The sequence below is a fragment of the Lepidochelys kempii genome, chromosome 2, assembly GCF_965140285.1.
Source record: "Lepidochelys kempii isolate rLepKem1 chromosome 2, rLepKem1.hap1, whole genome shotgun sequence".
NCBI classification, from domain to species: Eukaryota; Metazoa; Chordata; order Testudines; family Cheloniidae; genus Lepidochelys; species Lepidochelys kempii.
In genome coordinates, this window is record NC_136381.1 from 195,191,778 (window position 1) to 195,213,070 (window position 21,293).

At 43.2% G+C, this 21,293-nt stretch overlaps 1 protein-coding gene across 2 annotated transcripts in view; it reads left to right on the forward strand.

Moving 5' to 3' along the window:
- DYNC1LI1 (dynein cytoplasmic 1 light intermediate chain 1) overlaps positions 1–21,293 on the forward strand; it is a 56,268-nt gene that overhangs the window by 871 nt on the left and 34,104 nt on the right. For both annotated transcript variants that reach the window (XM_073333357.1, XM_073333358.1), the window contains one exon: positions 17,092–17,208. In XM_073333357.1, coding sequence (XP_073189458.1) covers positions 17,092–17,208 — 117 coding nt within the window. The remainder of the gene's footprint in view (positions 1–17,091; positions 17,209–21,293) is intronic.

Here is a 21,293-nt window from a genome sequence, read left to right on the forward strand (position 1 = left end):
CCCTCAGCATCTCCCTCATTCAGGCCGTCAGCACGGCTGGACGCACAAAATCTGCGTCCAGAGCCCCGGCAGCGTCGGCGGCTGCCGCCGCTCCTTGTTAGCCGGGTGGGCGGTGTAGAGGCTGTTAAGGGGTCCCAGCTGGGTCCTGGCCACCATGTACGGGGGCTTGTCAGCAGCATTATCGTCTTGATGTTGTGCAGCAGCAATGGCATCTCTTGTACTGGTTTTCTTTGTGCTTTGCTATGTCCACCCGGTGGAAGCATCCAAACCCTGGCTTGCTTGTGGCTCTGCTTGGCGCTTACTGTGGCCTGAGGACGATCAGAGTTATTGCGGGGCGGGGGAGGAGAACTAGAAGCTGTAAAGGTAAACAACAAGGAGTCTGGTGGCACCTTAAAGAGTGACAGATTTATTTGGGCATAAGCTTTTGTGGGTTTTTTACCAGTTTGGGGTGTGTCATAAATATAAAGGGAAGGGTAAACACCTTTAAATCCCTCCTGGTCAGAGGAAAAACCCTTTCACCTGTAAAGGGTTAAGAAGCTAAGACAACCTCGCTGGCACCTGACCAAAATGACCAATGTAAGATACTTTCAAAGCTGGGGGGCGGGGGGGGGGGAACAAAGGGTTCTCTCTCTTTTTTTACCCACAAAAGCTTATGCCCAAATAAATCTGTTAGTCTTTAAGGTGCCACCAGACTCCTTGTTGTTTTGTGGATAGAATAACACAGCTACCCCCTGATACTTGTAAAGGTAAATAATATGCAATCATGCAAAATACAGAAAACTTATTGTGGATGGGAAGGGACAGATAGCTTTTCTGTCAAGAAGTGCAATTAAACGGAGCCAAGAACTGACAATTTAAGCCTTAGGGGGTGCATTGATGAATTTCTTAACTATCTTCCTTTACAACATACTAATACAAATCAGTTTGCAGAGCTGTATTAGGAAACCATGTCTCAAGATCCTGGAAGCGGCAGCTCTTCTGGTCTCCAGTGAAGCTCTCTGTGGAGAGTTTGTCATGTTTATCTATTGGTTAATGTCCCTTGTGAGAGTGATTGAGATTAGTTTATTCAAAAATAAATCAGTGTCCTTTTTCTGCTTCCCTGTATAAATTTAAGTGGGGGACTTAAGATGGCCAATATGGATGAAAATGCCATGTAAGGGTGAGGTGATGTTCTAGTGGAACTGGCATAGGTCTCATTAATTTTTAAAGTTTTTTTTAATATTGTGAAGTGGGATAGCGAGATTGATAGTCCTTTGAACTGCCTCCTGTTCCTAGCTAGATTGTGTTTTGTCTCACATTTTCATGTAAGGGATGACTGAAGTGGGTAGTTACCAGCATTTGTTTTTATGGTAAGCATCTTCTGAAAATTAAGTGGATTGACTTATTCATGCTGGACTGGGGAAATGTGTTTCCAGGTGTGGTCCTGGCTGCCAATATTGCTCCTCCCCCTACCACCTTTCCTTTATTCTCTTACTCTTCTAGCCTTAGAGCAGTGGTTCTCAAACTTTTTTTTTTTTGCGGACCACGTGAAAAGTGCTGAGGATCTCGGCAGACCACTTAACGATCTTTCCAAATGTTGTTTGTACCGTTAACTAACTATTATAAAGCGCTTTGGATAAAAGCACTAAATATAAAAAATTACTTTACTTTTTTTTTGTTCTACAAATAAAAGCACACAACTCATATTTTAATATCAGTAGTCTTACCTTTCTAATGCAGTGGATGTGCCCTGTCAGCCCCCGAGCTAGGGCTGGAAAAGAGGGGGATCTCTCCCCCACCACAGAGCTGAGACTGGGAAGGAGGGTTGTCTCTCTCTGGCAGCCACAGCCCTGGAGCTGGGAAAAGTTGCCTCTTTGGCCACCGCAGCCCTGCACATCCCAAATTCCCCTTACCCTCTCTTCTCACCCCACTACCCCCTCCCACCTACCTCCTATTCCTCCCCCACGTTACATGTGCATCTTCTCCAGAGTCCAGGCTCCTAATTAATGGAGCCACAACTGCACGGCTCCACTAATTAGCGGGGTGGCCCTTCAGCCTCTTGTGTGAGGCCGCCCAGGCATACACCTTGGAACTATCCGCTGACCACCTGAATGGAGCTTGCGGACCACTTGTGGTTCACAGTTTGAGAACCTCTGCCTTAGAGTATATTGGCCATCCTTTAAAGCAGTGGTCTCCAAACTTTTTACACCCAAGATCACTTTTTGGATTTAAGGGCAACCCAGGATTCGCGTCCCCCCCCGGTCTCTCACTCACTCACCCACCCTTGCTCACTTTCATCGGGTAGGGGTTTGGGGTTTGGAAGGGTATGTGGGCTCTGGGCTGGGGCCAAGGGGTTCAGTTTGGGAGAGGGTTCTGGGCTGAGCCTGGGGCAGGGGGTTGGGGTGCAGAAGGGTACAGGGTGCCAGCTTTGGGATGGGGGTCAGGGCTGGGGCTTGGGATGCAGCCTCCCACTGGGCAGCATTACCTCTGACAGCTCCCAATTGGCGGTGCAGCATGTCTGCCACTAAGGCAGGCTCCCTGCCTACCCCAGCCGCTCCTGGAAGGGGCCAATGAGCCCCTGTGGCCTGGGCGTCAGCATGTGGCTCTGCGTGCTGCCCCTCTATGTAAGTACTGCCCCCGCAGCTCCCCATTCCCTGCCAACGGGAGCTGCGGGGGCAGTGCTTGCAGGCAGGAGCAGTGCGCGGAGGGAGACCCCTGCCCACCTGGGCCATGGGGCGTGTTTGGCCACTTCTGGGAGTGGCGTGGGGCTGGGGCAGGCAAGGAGCTTGTCTTAGCGGCAGCCCTGCTGTGCTGCCAGAGATTGTGATCGACTGGGAGATCCTCTAGGAAGATATTTTTTGAGGGTCTGGTAATTATTATTCTTGTTCTTCATCATGTTATCTGTTAGCAGCATGTTGCCTAATGCATATAGCTAGCAAAAGTGGGAATGTGGAAATGGGTGCAATAGATCAGAGACTAGGGCATACCTGACACTGATATCTCAGTATCTGCTTCCTGAAATCATCGAGAGCAGGGATCTCAAACTCCCAGCCCACGGGCCATCTGTGGCCTGAGACCCTCCCCAATGTGGCCCACGGTGCTCCAGCAATTTTGGGGCTGGGTCTCTTCCTTGGCCCCAGGCACTTCCCCTCCCTGCATGTCCCCCGGGCGACTTACAATGGCCCGCATGTCCCACCACCGGCAGCGCAGCGGAGCTGAGCAGCTTCTGCTTGCTCGCTCCACGTGTCCGCTGGCCCCACCCTGCAGCCCTGGGGTGGGGTGGGGCAGGGCTGTGTCCGCATGCTGCCCCTGCCCAAGTGCCCCTGTGGCCAATGGGAAGTTGCGGGGGCAGTGCCTGAAGACAGTAACACACGGAGGCCCCCCAGCCCGCCCAGATTTGGAGCCCCAGATAAGCGCCGCATTCCCTGACCCCCTCCCAGAGCCTGCACCCCCTCCCCAGCCCCCAAACTTCCTCCCACAGCCTGCACCTCTCCCCCTCCTCCTGAACCCCCATCCCCTGCCGCAGCCCAGAACCTGCACCCAGCACCCCAACTCCATCCCAGAGCCTGCATCCTGTGGGGGGTGGAGCTTGGGGAGGGGCAGAATTTTGGGGGGGCGGGTTCTGTGTGGCATGAGTGACGTTATTGGCCTGCTCGGAGGATTTGAGGACTGTCACTGTCCCTAAAGTAAACTGAGTTTGAGACCCGTGATCTAGAGGAGTGGCTGTTTAGATTGTCATCTCCTCTGTTCTCTTTAGTAATGAAGGTAATAAGTGTGGTGAGGTTTGCCAGTATCTCCTCTGGGGTTTCTTGCTGATAGTGGTAGGAAAATGTATATTAGCCTTATGATAAAAGGGAAGTCTTTGTCCCTTCTAGTGTAATTTTTATATACACATTGAACTAACTTCTGGAATGAAGGAAGGGGCAACCAGTACTTTTAGCAAGTTGTCATACAGATGACCTGCAGCATCCTGAATATCATGTGGATGTCTGAGTTCAGATATTCCAGCTAATATCCTTAAGTAAATTATGAAGTGGATTCAGTCAGTAGCATACGAAATTGTTCCAGTATGCACAAGGCAACTGATAGGCTCCCTAACTTGTAAGGGAACAAACCAGCTGCTTCCTGTCTGCCCACCTATTTCTCTACATTCTCATTAAGTCTGTCCAGCATATTGCCACTAAAATTCTCACCACCTGCTTTAACTACGTCAAATTCTTTAAAACCATTCAATGAGTTCTAGTGCCTTCCATACTACGCTAAAAGACATTCCTAACTTCAAGGGCTAAACACCTTTGTTCATGTTTAAACTGAATCTAGTTTCACCTTCTCCATGTATTCAGCTCTGCTTGATGTTCAGAGTTTTGAGTGAGCAGTCTTAAGAATCTTTTTTTTTTTTTTAAAGCCTTGTTGCCTCCACATTTTCTTTGAACCCCAAGCATCCCACTTCGTATGGCTAAACCATTTGAGTCTTTGAGAGTGAGACCCTGTTCCTGAGGAGTGGCTGCCAGGAGGTCTGGAGAGGGGACGGGAGGGGAGGGGAGGAGAGGAGAGGGATCTCAAGCCTAGCTTCCACAGTCTCCAGCTAAGAATTTTACGTAACTATAGCTAACTTCTCTACTTACACTCTTCTGTTTTTGTAATGGGTATGGCCACTGCTGTATCTTCTCTTCCTTCTTCTTCAGCAAATAGTGTTTCCTCTGATGGCATAATTTCTGGATGACCTAGTGAGTATCATTGAGCTTCAGAAGTCTAGTTTAAACTTGCAAAACTGTCATGAGACTGTACCAGTCCAAGCTACAAAATCTACTTGCCTGACCTTACTATGATAATGAAAAACTGTGTTGTCCATCAAAATTTTCCTAGTCCAACGGATGAATAAAACTCTGCAGGTGTGTTCTGATCACCTTTATCCATAGGTTGTTTTGAGGTGGTACTTGATAGCACACTGTTCTGGCACTACTGATCATTGATCTCACTCTTTGTACTATCTTGATTTAATTGATTTCTGTAGAATTTCAAGCTTCACTCTTAAAATAAATAAATAAAAACTTACTCCCCCCCCCTCAACAAAACCAAACCAAACCCCAAACATACATAATCCTTCCCTTTCCACATAGAAAGAGAACCTTCTGAATGTGAACCATGTTTAAGTCTGCAGATTGAAATAGTAATTCTGAGATGTCTCATTCATCTCAGTGAGGCATTAACCCTGAACCCTAATGGTAGAGGAGAAATATAATAAGACTTACAAGACCTAGAGTCATAGCCTATATTCAGTACTAGGTTTGAAAATTCCCCACCAGTGACAAAATAAAAACTTTCCCTGATTAGTGCAAGAATTCCAAATCAGTGAGTTTCCACAGAAATAAGGTTTTTGTTTTTACCTTTGTGGCTACAAAGTGTATTTTCAGAATATGAATTGAGTACTACTAACAGACTGCTCCTGTTCCTCTTCTGCTAATAACTTTCCAAGCAACAGATTTACATTTTCTTGGAGCCATTTCAGTGTTGTTGTTCAGAACTGTGTGAACAGTTATAAAATTACATAAATATTTGTCACCTTTCTTCTGCTTGACTGGTAGTGGGTATTGGAGCTATTTCTGGAGGCAGACTCAAAAGTGAGGGATGATGAAGATATGGGGTCGGAGGTGGGGACAGCGGTGGATATCCCACACACATTAAGTAGGGCAGGAGAGTCCTTTCCTTCCAGTAGGGAATTTGAGGTGGAAGTTGGATATTCAAATGTGTCAGATATAAGAGGCTGATACAAAAGAGAGCCCCAGAACAGGGTCTAGGGAGATCCTCATCAGGGCAGATCCCAAAGGGGAACATATCCTATTTGCAGATTGAACACAAACCAGATTGAGGTGGTCTGGCTGAATATTCAGTTTATGTCCATCATTGACTGTCTTAGTGCATTGTTCGAACACTCAGTTACCAATTTTACATTTGCAAGCAATATACAGAGTATTGGAATGGCCATTTCACAAGGTTTCATTGGTCATCTTTGTTTCAGTGGCAGAGAAACTTTTGGCTATTTAGTCTGTAAGGACAATGGACCAGATTGTCTCAAGTGGTTGACTGCAGTGTAAACACCTCATGATGTGAATGTACCAACCTTGAAGGGCAGGATCTAGGGATTGTTTCCTAATAAAAATTCCAGCATCCTCTGATGGACCCCTTCGCCCCATCTTTTCATATTGGCCTCCAGTTATTGGATGCCCCCCTCTTCAACCCTAAATAACGTTACTGCTGTTGATTGATTTCACAGAAACATCCAGGTATTCTGGAGTTGTGGGTAGAGCTTAATTGCAGTAATAGTGTTTTTTCCCAAAATGACCTGCTTATTTAGTATCATATTTATAGTACTTTAAAAATAGAAACAGTTAGATCTTTTAGCCCTTCTCTCCAGAGCATTATTTTTAATAACTTTAAAAAACTTCTAAAAACAACTCAAATAATACATTAAGGAAAGATATATTCAATACAGTGAACTTAAATTATTTGAAAAAATGTTGCTTACTTTGCCTTACAAGACAGTAAAGTTGTTTAACTTATTTGTTAAATTATATTTAGGTTCAGTGTAACTTATATATTCAGAACTTAGATGATAAGGTGATGGGTTTTTATAGACGTGCCCAAGATTAATCAAAATTATGGATTTTATTCTTTGTCTTGCAAGTAGTTGATAAACACGAAGTTTGGCTTATTAACTTTGTGCTTTGTGAAAGGCCTTTTTCAGTGGCATGTGTAGCTTATCTGAAATCCATTGTATTGCTGACTATAGGTTGTAGAAATTTAAATAGTGGCTTTATTGTTTCACCAGTGCAGGGCTATCTGGGTAGAGTGTTATATTTTAATTATCCTTGAAATTAGTTGTAGTTCACGTAACCTGAGGCTCAAGAAGATGGAGACTTGTGCTACCATTAGTATAATTCTTATTATGCTGTTCCAGTATCCCTTTAGTTTCAGGCATGCCCACAGCATTTGGAGTAAATATAATTTCTGGATTTTACATATTTGACCTCTTAGGCTCAGGCTTGATTGATATGCTCTACCAGCTTGGTAAAGGGAAGTTGAGCCTCTTCTGTTCCAAAGCTCCCTTGAGGGTAATCTGCCGGGAGGGAGAAAGAGTCTGCGCCTATTCTTGCTGCTGTTGGAAGCATACAGAGTCCTAAAAGGCTTTTTAAAAAAATCTGCTTGTTTCTTGTCAGGAATATTAAGTGTAGTCTTTCCTAGTTTTGTTGCTGGACTTTGGCTTTAGAAATATGTATTGTGGACACTCTGAGAACAACCCAAGTTTAACAGTCTGAATGAAAATAATTTCCTTTTTCATTTTCACTTGTGGCATGTCATGATTTTAAATTTTGAAAAATCATCATAATCCTGTCTGTTCTCAAGTCATCCCAGGTGTCTAAAAAAAACAAGCTAAACAAGACCTGAATTTTTTTATGTGGGGGGGAAAAAAACCAAACAAACCAGAAAATTACATAAACAAAACATCTTTCAGGCCTTCTACATCATAAAGGAGCAAAAAGACCTGTCTCTTTTTTTTTTTTTTTTTTTTAAATGAGACTTAAGAAAGATTGTTTCTGCCATGTAGAGCATTGTCAACAACAAAATGTGAGAGATGCTTGATTTGGGGAAGGGAGCAGAGTTTTTCCTAGTATCAGCAACCTATAGTCTCTCTTCTGGAGAAGCCTGGCAGCATAATGAAATGTACAAGACTCCAGTTTTGCTTGCTGCGGTAGTCCATAAGAAGGACTGAGGTCAGTGAGATTTCAGAAAAAAATCAAGGTAAGGGATCATTAAAAGTGAAGATGTACACACTAGGCAGGGCAGGGAATAGCAGACACTAGATAAAACTGGGAGATTGTGCCTTAACGAGGAGGAATGAGGGTCAACTCCTAACTAGTGGTCATGTCTTAACCAGAGGCTGCAAAAATATGTGGTTGGGGCAGTAGGATCCAGGACAAAACTTCAGTGGGAAACTTGGCATGCTTGGCTACTCCCAGAAGTCAGAAGGGTATTGTTCTGAGCTTTGCACTAGGATGCTGCCCTTCCTATATGGAATAGAAATAAAAACTAAGTAGTGATCAGGGCCATTTATTCTGCTTGTAGCTTTGGATGGGTTTGTTTACTCTTTTGAAGTAGAGGTGTTTTTAGCTGCTCTACAACTTAGTTTGATATGAATCTTTCAAGCCATGGATGCAGTTCTTGTTGGTGGAAGCTGTTTTGAACTAAAAGCTTCAGCAGCATACCTGGCAGTGTGCATGAGGGAAATTTCCTTTTGTGGGAGAGGGGCACAACCCATTTTGAACTGTACTGAGTGCAGGAAACACCTCACTCTCTGTTCTCCAAGTGATTGACCATTCTTTAAGATTTACAGATGAGAAACTGTGTATGAAAGCTAAGTATTTTTACTGTTAAAGAGGCAGTGCTTGGCCTTAGCTAACTATGACTTTTGAAGATGAAACCTTTAACTTAGTACCAGAATTGACTGTGGGAGTCAGTGCTGAGCACACAGGTGAGCTGGCCAGCCTGTCACAGTTAGGAGACAGGCTATAGTACGTTGTATAAGGTGGGGCTTCCCATGGCGCGCTTTACCAAATATAATTGAACATGTTGCTGTAGTCTAGTCTAGATGTTACACAGACATGGATTACAGTAAATTGAAGGAGTGAAACGTAATCTACTTCCTAAACAAAGATAGAAAAATGCATTTTGGACTGCTGCTTCTGTTTGTGTCTAGGTGTAGGCATGAGTGAAATAAGACCAAAAGTATAAACCACTTTCACAGTCCAGAAGGCAGATGCTCTTAATAGAGGTGCAGTCATAGTTTCCAGTAATTAATCAAAATGCTTCACCTTACTTGCATCACCAGGATTAAGTTGAGCTAGCTACTTTTCATATAAGCTCATATTTCTTTCAGATAAGTGTCACCCACCTATCCAAAGTCCCCTCTCTATGTAAGGGGAATGCACGATTTCACTCCTTCTTTTAACAGACTTCCAGGATAGCAAAGATGTTCTAAAATCAGTCTCATGAATAGGCCTTGTTCCTCCAACCTCCCAGTTATCATTTTAGTCCCATCAGCTATTTTTACTGATGCTTTCATATGGTCAGACTGTCTAATTAGGAACAGTAATTCAGCAAAAAATAAAAACTACAACAGGATATTTGCTTCTGCTTCAGCCTGTTGTGGTTTGGTTCTTCAGGCTGCTGTTAATCTTTAAGTCTGTTCAACTGCACTTTCCTTCTCATCTAGGGTTTTTACTGCTTGTTAAATTACAGAGAGATACTTTAAACTGCCGGAGATGCTATCTGTATGAATAAGACCATTTCTTACCTGTGAACTTAGATAGGGAACAAGAGATTTGAGTTCTGTTTCTGACTTACAGATGCGTGTGACATCTCTGTTCCTATTTCTCCATCTATAAAGTGAGGGTTCCTGTCAGGATCTTTGATACTTAGTACATCTGTATAAAGCACTCACGACTTCTATTGAGCCTTCAATCCCAGGATCTCAAAGTATCACAGTCCAGAGGACCCCTTCCTATGCTAAAGTTAGATACCGCTTCTTTTTATTATCAAAGTATGGTCATATATTTGTGAAATTCTTAAGCAGTTTCCATTTGAAGTTGTGTTCTATTTCATTTTTTGTCTTGGGGCCCAAAATACCAGCACAGTGCCCTCTGTATGGGTGTGTCATTATAACTCTGCCCTCTTGGACTGTTTTGAAATCTTTTTAGGAAAGAGCACAAGTGAGAGAGCTGATTTTTTTTTATACAGAACTTGAATCAAATGCATCACTGTTTTATTTTTATAACTCCTACAGATAACTGCATGCTGTGCATCAGTTTTGACATTATAGTCAAAAAAGGCGGCTGCGGGCAATTAGAAAGTTTTGGGCAGCTGATAATTAACCCTTTCTCCCCTTCCACAAAGAACAGGCAGCTTATGTTCCACACTCACCACTCCTGGATCCTTCTGAGCACCAACATTCATTTTTGTGCTCCAACTGATTGATTAGTATGTCACGGAATTCTTTATAACCATATGTAGGGTCTGCTACCTAATGGAATGTGGGAAAACAGCTTGTCATGTTTAGAGATTTTCTGAGAGAAGGATAATCATTAGACAGGTCATCATGCCCAATCATCTAATCTTGTTTAAGATTGCAGTTGGTCTCTCCTGCCTCCCCCTCCTTTCCCAAAACAAAACCCCTTGCTTTCTTGATGTGAAAGTGCTGACACAGGATCCACTTCTACTTCCTTGGTTTGCTCTGATACCTGTTTAAAGCAGGATGGTATAGGTTGCTTGGAGGCAATTTTATAGGAGCTCTGTCATGCTAGGAGAGATACTTACATATGTTGCAACCCTACCTTGCTGTAATTGTGAACTTCATATTGATTCTCTTTATTCTGAATTTTCTCCTGTCTGAGGTTCATCTGACATAGTGAGATATATAATTTTTGTTGAGCATTCTAAATCAAACACTGAAAAGAGATTATTTTAAATGATGTATTGACAGAGGGTGTCTTCAAAATGCTATAATAGCTACCTGGTCACAATCTAATAAGGGTGGGTTGATTGGGTATTTATATTACACCTCTGCCCCGATATAACGTGGTCCTCGGGAGCCAAAAAATCCTACTGCGCTATAGGTGAAACCGCATTATATCAGACTTGCTTTGGCCTAGAGTATTTCCGTTAAGTCACTTCCCGCCCCTGACTGACCCCTCAGAACCCCCGACCCATCTAACCCCCTGCTTCCTGTCCCCTGACTGCCCCAACCCCTATCCACACCCCTGCCCCCTGACAGGCCCCCCGGGACTCCCATGCCCTAGTCAACACCCCAGACCGCCCCACTCCCAGAACCTCCAAACCATCCAACCCCCCCGTCCCTTGACCACACCGCGAGACCCTCTGCCCCTTATCCAGCCACTCGGCCCCGGTTGGGCACCCTTAACACGCTGCTCAGAGCAGTATGTCGGAGCCTGATGCGCTGATCTGCCGGAGCGCGCAGGCCCGTACCCAGAGTGCTGCTTTACCACATTATATCCGCATTTGTGTTATATCAGGTCGCATTATATCAGGGTAGAGGTGTATTGGTTGCACTGTCAGTGTTCTGGTCACTTACTAGTGCAAGTTACCTTTAAGCATTTGATACTCACTTGACTTTCCAAGCATATTATATTTACCACTTAATCTCCATCAAAGTACAAAAGGATACAAGTACTCAAATTTAAGTGGTCACACATTTAAAGAATACAGTATAAATATGCATTTTTTGGTTTGTAGATAGTGTTCCGTTTTCTTTAAGAAGACGAACAAGACACAACTAAACAAGATGAGTTAACTGGGAGTTGACTTCATATGAGGCCCTGTAGCAAATATAATTGTTACACAAGTTATTTCTTGCTAATGATTCACCCTCCAAATAATTCAATATGAAAAATGGGTGGATGTTTACTAAAAGTCTCCATGGATAAGGTGGAAGCATTTTCAAGTGGAAAATGAAAAATATTTTAAAACTCTGATGGAAGACACAATTATTGAATTTTTTGTTGTTGTTTCTGTAAGTCTTTTATGAAGAAAATTGCTCCTTCCACTTCCCCTCAAAACTGTTTTCTTGTGCTGTGCCAGTTACCATGGACTTTTCTATATCTACTCTAATTCAAGACAAAATTATTCGAGAGCTCCAGTAAGAGTAAAAATAAAACACCAGTTCATGCTATGCCTTGAGTTCAACTGAAGCTTAACATTGTAGAGGTGACTTTAGGGTTTCAGGAATAAGGTGTAGCTTTTGTACAGTGGTTGCTTATCTCCTTTATGGTATAAAATAAAATGTCTGTAGAAAGGACATCCTGAAATCTTGTCTGTGCAAGAGAAAAATGGCTGAAGCATAGCAACTTCCATCAAAAGTATCGCTCTACTGGTAGTAGAGGTGTATAAATGCTAGGAGTGTAGACTGCTCAAGTGTTCAGAGAATGTTTTCATGACACAGTAAATATCTGCAACATGTCTAAACTACAGATTATTCTGTTGCTAGTACAGTTGGAGCCTCAATGGTGAAGAAGAATGTTTAAATTTTCCTAGTGTGGACAACATCTAATAGCCTTCACTACTAGTATGGCATTAAAGCAAACAAAAATAGCATACAAGAACAGTAGCTGACTGTCCCTAGGTAAAGAGTGCTCTAAAATTAGTAAAACTAAATGACTTCTTCAAAATAATTATCATGAATCCTCCTGTGCCACCACCTTTTCTGACAGACAAGTGAAGCTACCTTTTCACAGAAGGCAATATGACAGAATGAATCATTCAAAGAAATCTTGGCAAAATTAAAGCAACTTCAGCAGCATATACGCTTGCTTAGCAGCTTGTAATAGAAAGTCTTGCCATTTGTTCATGAGTGACAAATTTATGAAGCCCAGCTGAAAATTTGCAACAAAGAATGTAGCCATGGATACTCCATTCACAAATGGTGAAGGAAGCTTGAACTCTTTCTGTGGCATACAAAAATTTTAATTAGGAGAACTAGCTGCTATACAACAAAATAGAAATCCTCACAGGGAAGAAAACAGACTTTTTGTAAAATCTGGCGTAATTGCATTTTTGGATAAATGGCTCTGCTTTTTGCTAAATTAAGAAGCAGTGGAATATCAGCTATATTTTGGTTTTTGCACTAGCAAAACTGAAAGATGCAACTTCACTTTAGTTGTAATTCCCTATTCTTACTTGTCTAAAATTTCTCAGTTTTTCCTTTTGGTCTTAAAGTTTTTCATCCCAAAAGGTTAATTAGATAAGCAGGACTTTTATAAAATGGAAAAATTCTTAAACTTCTTTTGGCACAAAACTAAACCCAAAACCAAAGTTCAAAATTATAAATTTCACATGACTTGACTCACTGGGGAATGTAATTGGGGTAAATTTGAAATCTTTGTAACTAAGGCCTTATCTACACTACGGAGGTAAGTCGACCTAAGTTACGCAACTGAATAACGTAGCTGGAGTCGACGTACTAGAGTCAGTAAGTCGACTAGCTGGACGTACTGGAGTCGTCCAGCTAGTCAACTTACTGCAGTGTCTACACCGCACTGCGTCGTTGGGAGACGCTCTCCCGTCAATTTACCATAAGTTTCTCATTCTGGTGGAGTACTGGAGTCAATAGGAGTGCAATCTGCAGTCGATTTAGCGGGTCTTCACTAGACAAGCTAAATCAATTCCCAGTGCATCGATTGCAGCAGCGTCGATCCCTGTAAGTGTAGACAGGTCCTAAGATAAGTGACTAAAATACACTGTCTCACTATTCTGTGGTGTTACAAATGTAGCCATGAAATCCTGTGTAAAAGAACATTTGTCAATCCCTGGTGAATGAGAATTTTTCATTATGAAGTATAATGGCAAAATGACTGCCGTAAAAAAAAAAAAAAAAAATCTTCACATGCAGTCAATGCACAAGAGTTCGTGAGTGTTAACTATATGTGGGAAACCTGAAGAGTCTGTTACTACATTAAGATAATTTAGGACAAAAAAAATTCTGGTCCAGAGTGCTATATTTTTTTAAAGGACCCATTTTTCATTTTAACTTATAAACCAGTTAACGTTTATTTGTAAATTCTCAGAATTCATTTTGTACTCTCAAGTAAGAGCTTGTAATTTTGGGGAGGATGTACACCTAGAAGACAGTGTAAAAAAGTGACTAATGCCTGCTTTATGTGCAAAAGTCTATATGACTTTAACTATGGAACTTCAAGTGGCACTTCCATAATACTGATTCTTATAACTATATCCCCGAGATGGGGAAATTAATTTATTGAGAATAATCACTGGCAGCATTTGAACCAATTGTATTCGTAGGATCATACTGCAAGGCTCATTGGACCTTCAGGCTTCTTTCGGATGCATAGCTAGTATGAGGGAATGAAGAGAACATCACCTTTTTGGGCATTATTCTAATTGATTATCATTGTAGATGTGCCTAAACACTTAAATCTTGGGCATAGTGATAGGAAACACTAAAATAATTTTATATTTTGGCTAGAAGTTGGTAGGAAGAAAGGTGTCACAACAGTAACCTGTTTTAAAGCTGTGTTCTAGGTCTTTCAGGGGACCAAGTTTCCCCCGGCTTTATAAAATATGGATAAAAGAAACAAATGTGACACCATTAGATTCTTACCTGAGTAGTGTTCCATGCTATCATACTGCTGTCCATAATGCTTTGTTTGTTTGAAATAGGGTTCTTTTGTTCTTGTGAGTAGACAACAAGTTGGCTATTAAACATAAACCTCATTCTAGCACGGGGGTGGGCGAACTACGGCCCGTGGGCCACATCTGGCCCACCAGCCAACTTAATCCGGCTCTCGAGCTCCCGCTGGGGAGTGGGTGTGATGTTCCCCTCTGGTGTTATCTGGACCGGTCATCTACTAGGTCACTCCAACCCTTAACTCTGGGAGCCAGCCTTACCCTGCTCTGCTGTGGTAACCCCCACTCCTGGGCTGTTCACACACAGCCTCTGGCATGTAAGCTGCTCCTTGGATTGTGCAACCGAATGACGCTAGCCAATATCTCCAGTCCCAGAGACAACCCTAGGAACCTCAGTCTTGCAGTGTCCAGTTATGCCCACTGGACACTGCAAACTTTGAGATCGTCAATTTAACAAAGAAATTGATATGTATCAGGTTTGTTATCCCAAGGGGAATCTCCAACACGCTTCAAACCAAACTCTCAGCTTCAGGTAGAATAAACAGATTTATTAATTACAAAGATAAATTTTAAGTGATTATAAGTCAAAGCATAACAAGTCAGATTTGGTCAAATGAAATGAAAGCAAAACGCATTCTAAGCTCATTTTAATACTTTCAGTGCCCTTACAAACTTATATGCTTCTCACCATTGGCTGGCTAGTTGTCATTGAGCCAGGCTCTCCCCTTTGGTCAGCGCTTCAATTGCTTGGTGTGGTGTCTGTAGATGTAGGTGGAAGAGAGAGAGAGCATGGCAAATGTCTCCTTCTCTTTTATTATGCCCTTTCTTCCCTCTTGGCTTTGCCCTCCACCCCCTTTCAGAGTCAGGTGAGCATTACCTCATCGCAGTCCAAACTGACCAAAAGAAGGGGGGTGACTCTGAGAGTCTAACAGATTCTTTTGTTGCTGCCCGGACCAGTGTCCTTTGTTCCTGTGAGGCTGGGCTGGGTTTGTCACATACCTGCCCTGATGAGGTGTGAACTGCCTCTCTGCTCTTGGAGAGATTTTTCCTGGGCTTATTTTAAGCTAGGAGGATACATTTTCAGCCTCATAACTACATACATGAAATTATAACCTATAACATTACTGTAACAGTTACTATAACATCACTATAACAACCATGCTCAGTGCATCAGGAGTCTTCTGAAAACACCCAGCATGACAAACTTTGCATTGGATGCCACACAGTTATTTTACAAGGATGAACATGGGGGTGCTGGGTGTTCCTCGAGGTACAGAGCGTCACAGCAGAGACTGGGACTTGCCTCACTCCCGCACTTGAGCTGGGCAGTGGGGTCGGTGGCTGCTCCATGTGTGTTTGTGCCACAGCTCTGTGCAGCTTCTGGAAGTATCGGGGCATCCGCCATCCGGCTCCTATGTTTAGGGATAGCCGGGGGCTCCGTATACTGCCCCTACCTCAAGCGCTGCCCCTGCAGCTCCCATTGGCTGGGAACTGCGGCCAATGAGAGCTGCAGGTGCAGCACTTGCGGATGCGGCAGCATGGAGGAGGAACATAACGCGCTTCCAGTAGCTTCCTGAGGTAAGCACTGCCCAAAGCCTGCACCCCTGACCACCTCCCATACCCCAGCCCTGATCCCCCTCTAAACCCCTCAGTCACAGCCTGGAGCACCTCCTGCACCCCAAATCCATCATCCCCAGTCCCACCCCAGAGCCTGCACCTCCAGCCAGAGCCCTCACCACCCCCCCACCGCGGTCCAACCCCCTGCTCCAGCCCAGAGCCCCTTCCTGTACCCTGAACTCCTCATTTCTGGCCCAGCCCCAAATCCCTCACCCCCTCCTGGATCCCAAAAATTTTGTGAGCATTCATGGCCCGCCATACAATTTCCATACCCAGATGTGGCCTTCAGGCCAAAAAGTTTGCTCACCCCTGTTCTAGCAGGATGTGAAAAGCCACCTATAGCTCCAAAAGCTGTCTTTGCTATTTCAGTGGCATGCATAGGAACACTCCTGAGGTCAGAGAGATGCCTTTTGTGCTCTCCATGAAAAAATGGATTGATTTATAATGTGATTATAATCCTTTCAGAATCTTCTTGTGCACATGCAACAGATTTATTTTTCTACTCTTCCTTTATTTTCAGACCATTTCAGCTGCACTGTGTGCATACTACCAGACCTTGTGAGCTGCCTGCCTGCTGGCTTGCTCTTTCCCATCAAAGCATCGTTTAGCCTACAGGAGAGTGCTCTCTGGGCTGGGATCCAGAAAATCATAAGCATTATGCTGCAGTCTAGTTTCATGATCACATACGTTGTTTTCTGGGACCACTGATTCATTCAGTACACAAGATAATGAATATGCTTCCTCAATCGCTGAACACTATCTCCATTATTTGCTAGTACTGAATCAGACATACATTACAGAATTAGGTTTTTGCCACCGGGACAGACTTCAGGAAGTTTGTCCTACAATGATAGTCAAATAGTTTTAGCAAGTCCCAACTGAACCCTGTCATCATGCTGTGCATTCTCATGGATTGAATTGAAATCTAGGCTTTTGTGGACTTAAACCTATTGAATGTCAAAATATAACTTAAAAATAGTTAGTGATTGTGCAATGCTCTGAAAATGTTGTTTAAGCTAGGAAATAAGAGGAAAGTTAAAAATACTACAGTACAAAAACAATGGTGGTAAATATACTAATATAAATAGACATGATTAGTATTTGTTGAGGCTGATGCATACGTTTAGAATAAATTGAACACCCATGTTTTCAGATTGCATGAGCTTCTAGCTGAGTGACTCCCATTGTTACATGATATTTCACTTTTCCAAAAAAGAAGCTGTAATTAGGTAACACTATTTACTCAGATTTGATCTATATTAACTTTTTGTCTTTTTCTAGGAGAAGATGGTGCAGGAAAAACTAGCTTAATAGGCAGACTTCAAGGAATAGAGGAGTACAAGAAAGGAAGAGGAATGGAATACTTGTACTTAAATGTGCATGATGAAGATAGAGATGGTAAGTATCAGTTGTGTATCCTCAGCAGTAAGAAGATTTTAATTCTAAACTGGATGGGATATGGAGTTTTTAATTTCCTAAGTCACTTGCTCAGATTTAGCCCAGGCCTTTAGTAACACTTACCTTCAAGTGGCAGTTTTGTTTATGCAAAATGTGTGTCTAATTTCCAATAAACAGGTATCTGCATAAGAGAAACCATCATAATAGGTACCCTCTGTTTAGACGGTCTGGGATAGAATGGTGGTGTGTCTTTAGTATACTTATTATTTGCATTGCTATAGCCCCTAGGAGCCCTGATCAAAGACCAGGTCCCCATTAAGCTAGATGCTATACAAAGAGAATAAAAGATGCCCCAAAGAGCTTACAATATATGATGAGACAACAGACCAACAGGAAAGTGTGAGGAAACAATGAGATAGTATTGGTCAGCATGGTAGACAGTAGTCTCAGCACATCAGTAGCCTAGGTGTCAAATATTTTGTAGACCTCATAGCATAAGATAGTTCTAAGGAGATATTTGATGTGGGAAGCTGATGTAGATTTGTGGATGTTTATGGGGAGCCCTTCCCAAGCATGAGGGACAGCCTGGAGCAAAACAGGAAGGTACTTGTTTGGAATCTTCAGACAAGTGGGCCATGTAGGCTGGCATTATGGGGATAGGAGGCAGGAAGTGACATTTCAGTAGTGAATGAGTGGGGTGGGGATAGGATGTGAAGAGCCAAGAAAGTGAACACAGGTAGCTTATGTTTAATGAATTAGTAGGGGGAGCCAGTGGAGGGATGGAAAGGAGTGATGTGTTCAAAATGATGGGCTAGGAAAATTATTTTTGGACCAGCAGTCTGCATAGATGAGTGGAGAAAGATTGCATTTGTCCGTTTCAGAGAGAAGGATATTGCAGTAATTGAGGAGTGAGATGAGCCTGGATAGATAGAAAAGGTCGTATCCACAAGATGTCATGCAGAAAGAAATTGAAAAATTTAGGGGTAGCCTGGAAATGAGGCTAGAGTGAGGGCCGAGTCAAAGATTACAGCCTCGTTACAGTCCTGAGTGACAGGCTGGTGATGTCTACAGTGATTGAGAATAGTGGGGGGAGGAGGGGGAGAATGAATAATAGTCTGTTTTAGCCATATAGAGTTTGAGCTCATAGCTAGACATCCCTGAGGAGTTGTAAGAAAGGCTGAGATTTTAGTTTGGACAGAAGGAGACAGGTTTGGAGTAGAGAGGTAGATCTGAGAGTCATCAGCATAGAGAGAATAGTTAAATTTGTGATTGTGGATGCGATTACCCAGGGATAAGGTGTAGCGGAAGAAGAGATGGGGACCCAAGGTCAGAGCCTTGTGGAATCTCCCTAGAAATTTGGAGGAGGGTTGAAGAGGGTCCTCAAAGGACATACTGAAGGACTGATTAGAGTGGTGGGAAGAGAACCAGAAGAGGAAAAGATTTCAGAAATGGCATAGTTGGTAGCATCAAGGGTGGATTAGGGGTCAAGGAGGATAAGAGTGGAGTCCGGGTTCTGAGCTTTGAGGAAGAGGTTTTTGTAGATTTTTGTGAGGACTGTTTCAATGCAAGAAGCAGGATTGGTGTGGGTCTAGGATGGAATTGGAGGAGAGAAACTACTGACAGCAATTTTAGACAGTGTATTCAATGAATTTAGAGATGAAATGAAAATATGGCAGTAACTGGAGAGATAAATGGGGTCAATGGTGGCTTTTTTAGATGGAAGAGTCTTACACATGCTTGTATTGTGAGGGGAAAGAGCCAGAGAAGAGCAAGAGGTTAAGGTCGGGATGCGAGTTGTCGTGAACGGGTGGGATGGGGTTACTGCGGGAAGTGGATGATTTAGAGGTGAGCAGAAAAAATACTTCTGAGTATGTGATGGAAGAGGAGCATTGTAGGAGGGGAAGTGAAGACAATCCAAGGGGAGGGAAAGGTCACACATTTTGTTAACTTTCCCCTCAAAGAAATTGGTGAGATCCTGTGCAGAGAGAGGTTTTGAGGAATAAGTCAAAGGTGGCAGAAAGGCAGCTGGGATTGTGGGCAGGGATTCATCTAAGTTAAAGTAGAGCTGTTTTAGCTAGAAAGATAGCATGAAGGAAGAGAAATTCATAATGGATAAAGTCAGACTGGTCATGGGACTTCCTCCAGAGGTGCTCTGCATAGCAAGAACAGGTTTCAGAGTAACAGCCGTGTTAGTCTGTATTCGCAAAAAGAAAAGGAGTACTTGTGGCACCTTAGAGACTAACCAATTTATTTGAGCATGAGCTTTCGTGAGCTACAGCTCACTTATCGGATGCATACCGTGGAAACTGCAGCAGACTTTATATATACAAAGAGAATATGAAACAATACCTCCTCCCACCCCACTGTCCTGCTGGTAATAGCTTATCTAAAGTGTTCATCAGGTTGGGCCATTTCCAGCAAATGGCCCAACCTGATGATCACTTTAGATAAGCTATTACCAGCAGGACAGTGGGGTGGGAGGAGGTATTGTTTCACATTCTCTGTGTATATATAAAGTCTGCTGCAGTTTCCACGGTATGCATCCGATGAAGTGAGCTGTAGCTCACGAAAGCTCATGCTCAAATAAATTGGTTAGTCTCTAAGGTGCCACAAGTACTCCTTTTCTTATAGCAAGAACAGGAGCAGAGGAAGCAAATGTTGGGGGTGATCCAGAGGGGTTGGCAGGGCAGACCTTGCAATAGGAGAGGGACGCAAAAGTTAAGGGTGGGAAGCATGGAGAAAATAAACAACCATATTGACGGAAAAAAGGGAAGGGGGCACTGGGAGCAGATGGAAAAGTCATTAACACTGATGGAATGGAGGTCATGGGTAGTGACAGATTGATGGACAGTGCTGAAAAAGGGTAGGAGATTAGATCAGAGAGGAGGAATTTGGTAACAGATAATAGAAAGCAGTCCTTGGTGTAGACAGTCCAGTGAAATGTCATTTTGATGAGATTCAGAGTAACAGCCGTGTTAGTCTGTATTCGCAAAAAGAAAAGGAGTACTTGTGGCACCTTAGAGACTAACCAATTTATTTGAGCATAAGCTTTCGATGCATCCGATGAAGTGAGCTGTAGCTCACGAAAGCTTATGCTCAAATAAATTGGTTAGTCTCTAAGGTGCCACAAGTACTCCTTTTCATTTTGATGAGTGGGAGCATTGAACCAGGGCTGCAGTTTGAATGAAGAGTTGAGATCAAGGAAATGTGCAGTTAAAGGGTTGGATTGGGTCATCAACATGGAAGCTGAAGTTATGGAAGATGAGTGTGGAAGATGGTGAGGAGAGGAGATAGAGATCCAAGAGTCAAAATCAGTGGGAGAGGCTGATGGGTGGACTGTAGATCAGGGGTGTTCAACCTTTTTTTTTTTTCCCTCTGAGGCCCCTCTCGACATGCTATAAAAACTCCAGGGCCCAGTGGGGGTAGGGGAGCCTCGGGACAGGGCACTGGGCATAGGTGTAGTTTGACTTCTATTTGGGAGCGGGCCACACAATCATTTTACAAGGATGAACATGGGGGTGCTGGGTGTTCCCCCGAGGTACAGAGCATTAGTCAGAGATTACTGTGATCCTTCTAGATATCTCAAGAGAAAAGATGGAGGAGGATGGGTGTGAGATTAAGAATGGTGGTATGACAGGGGTGGTGGAGAATGGTTACGTAAGGTGGAGTGGGTGGGGGTGAAGAGAGGGCCAGGATTTGTGTAAATGTCACCAGAGGGGACAAGGTTGCGGATGTGGGACTTAAGTTTTTGCTGGTGGGAGGAGTGGGAAGCTCAAGGTAGAGAGGATAAAAGTAGGCAGAAGTGGTGGGGAACTGTAAAGGGATAAGGGGAACTACAAAGGTGAGATTGAGCCAGTGGGGATGAGAGGAGGAAGATGGATGAGGTACACTGCATAAGTGATGTGAAGTCTGTACTTCTGACTATGCTGTATTTACCGGTTATGTGAATAAACAATGCTCTGTATCCAGTGTTGTCAAACCAACGCTCCTGATGAGCAATAAAAACAAGATTTTTAAGGAAAACTGCCCTCAATTTACTGAACCTGATAACTGTAAATGTTCCAACACTTTTAAATGACTCACCG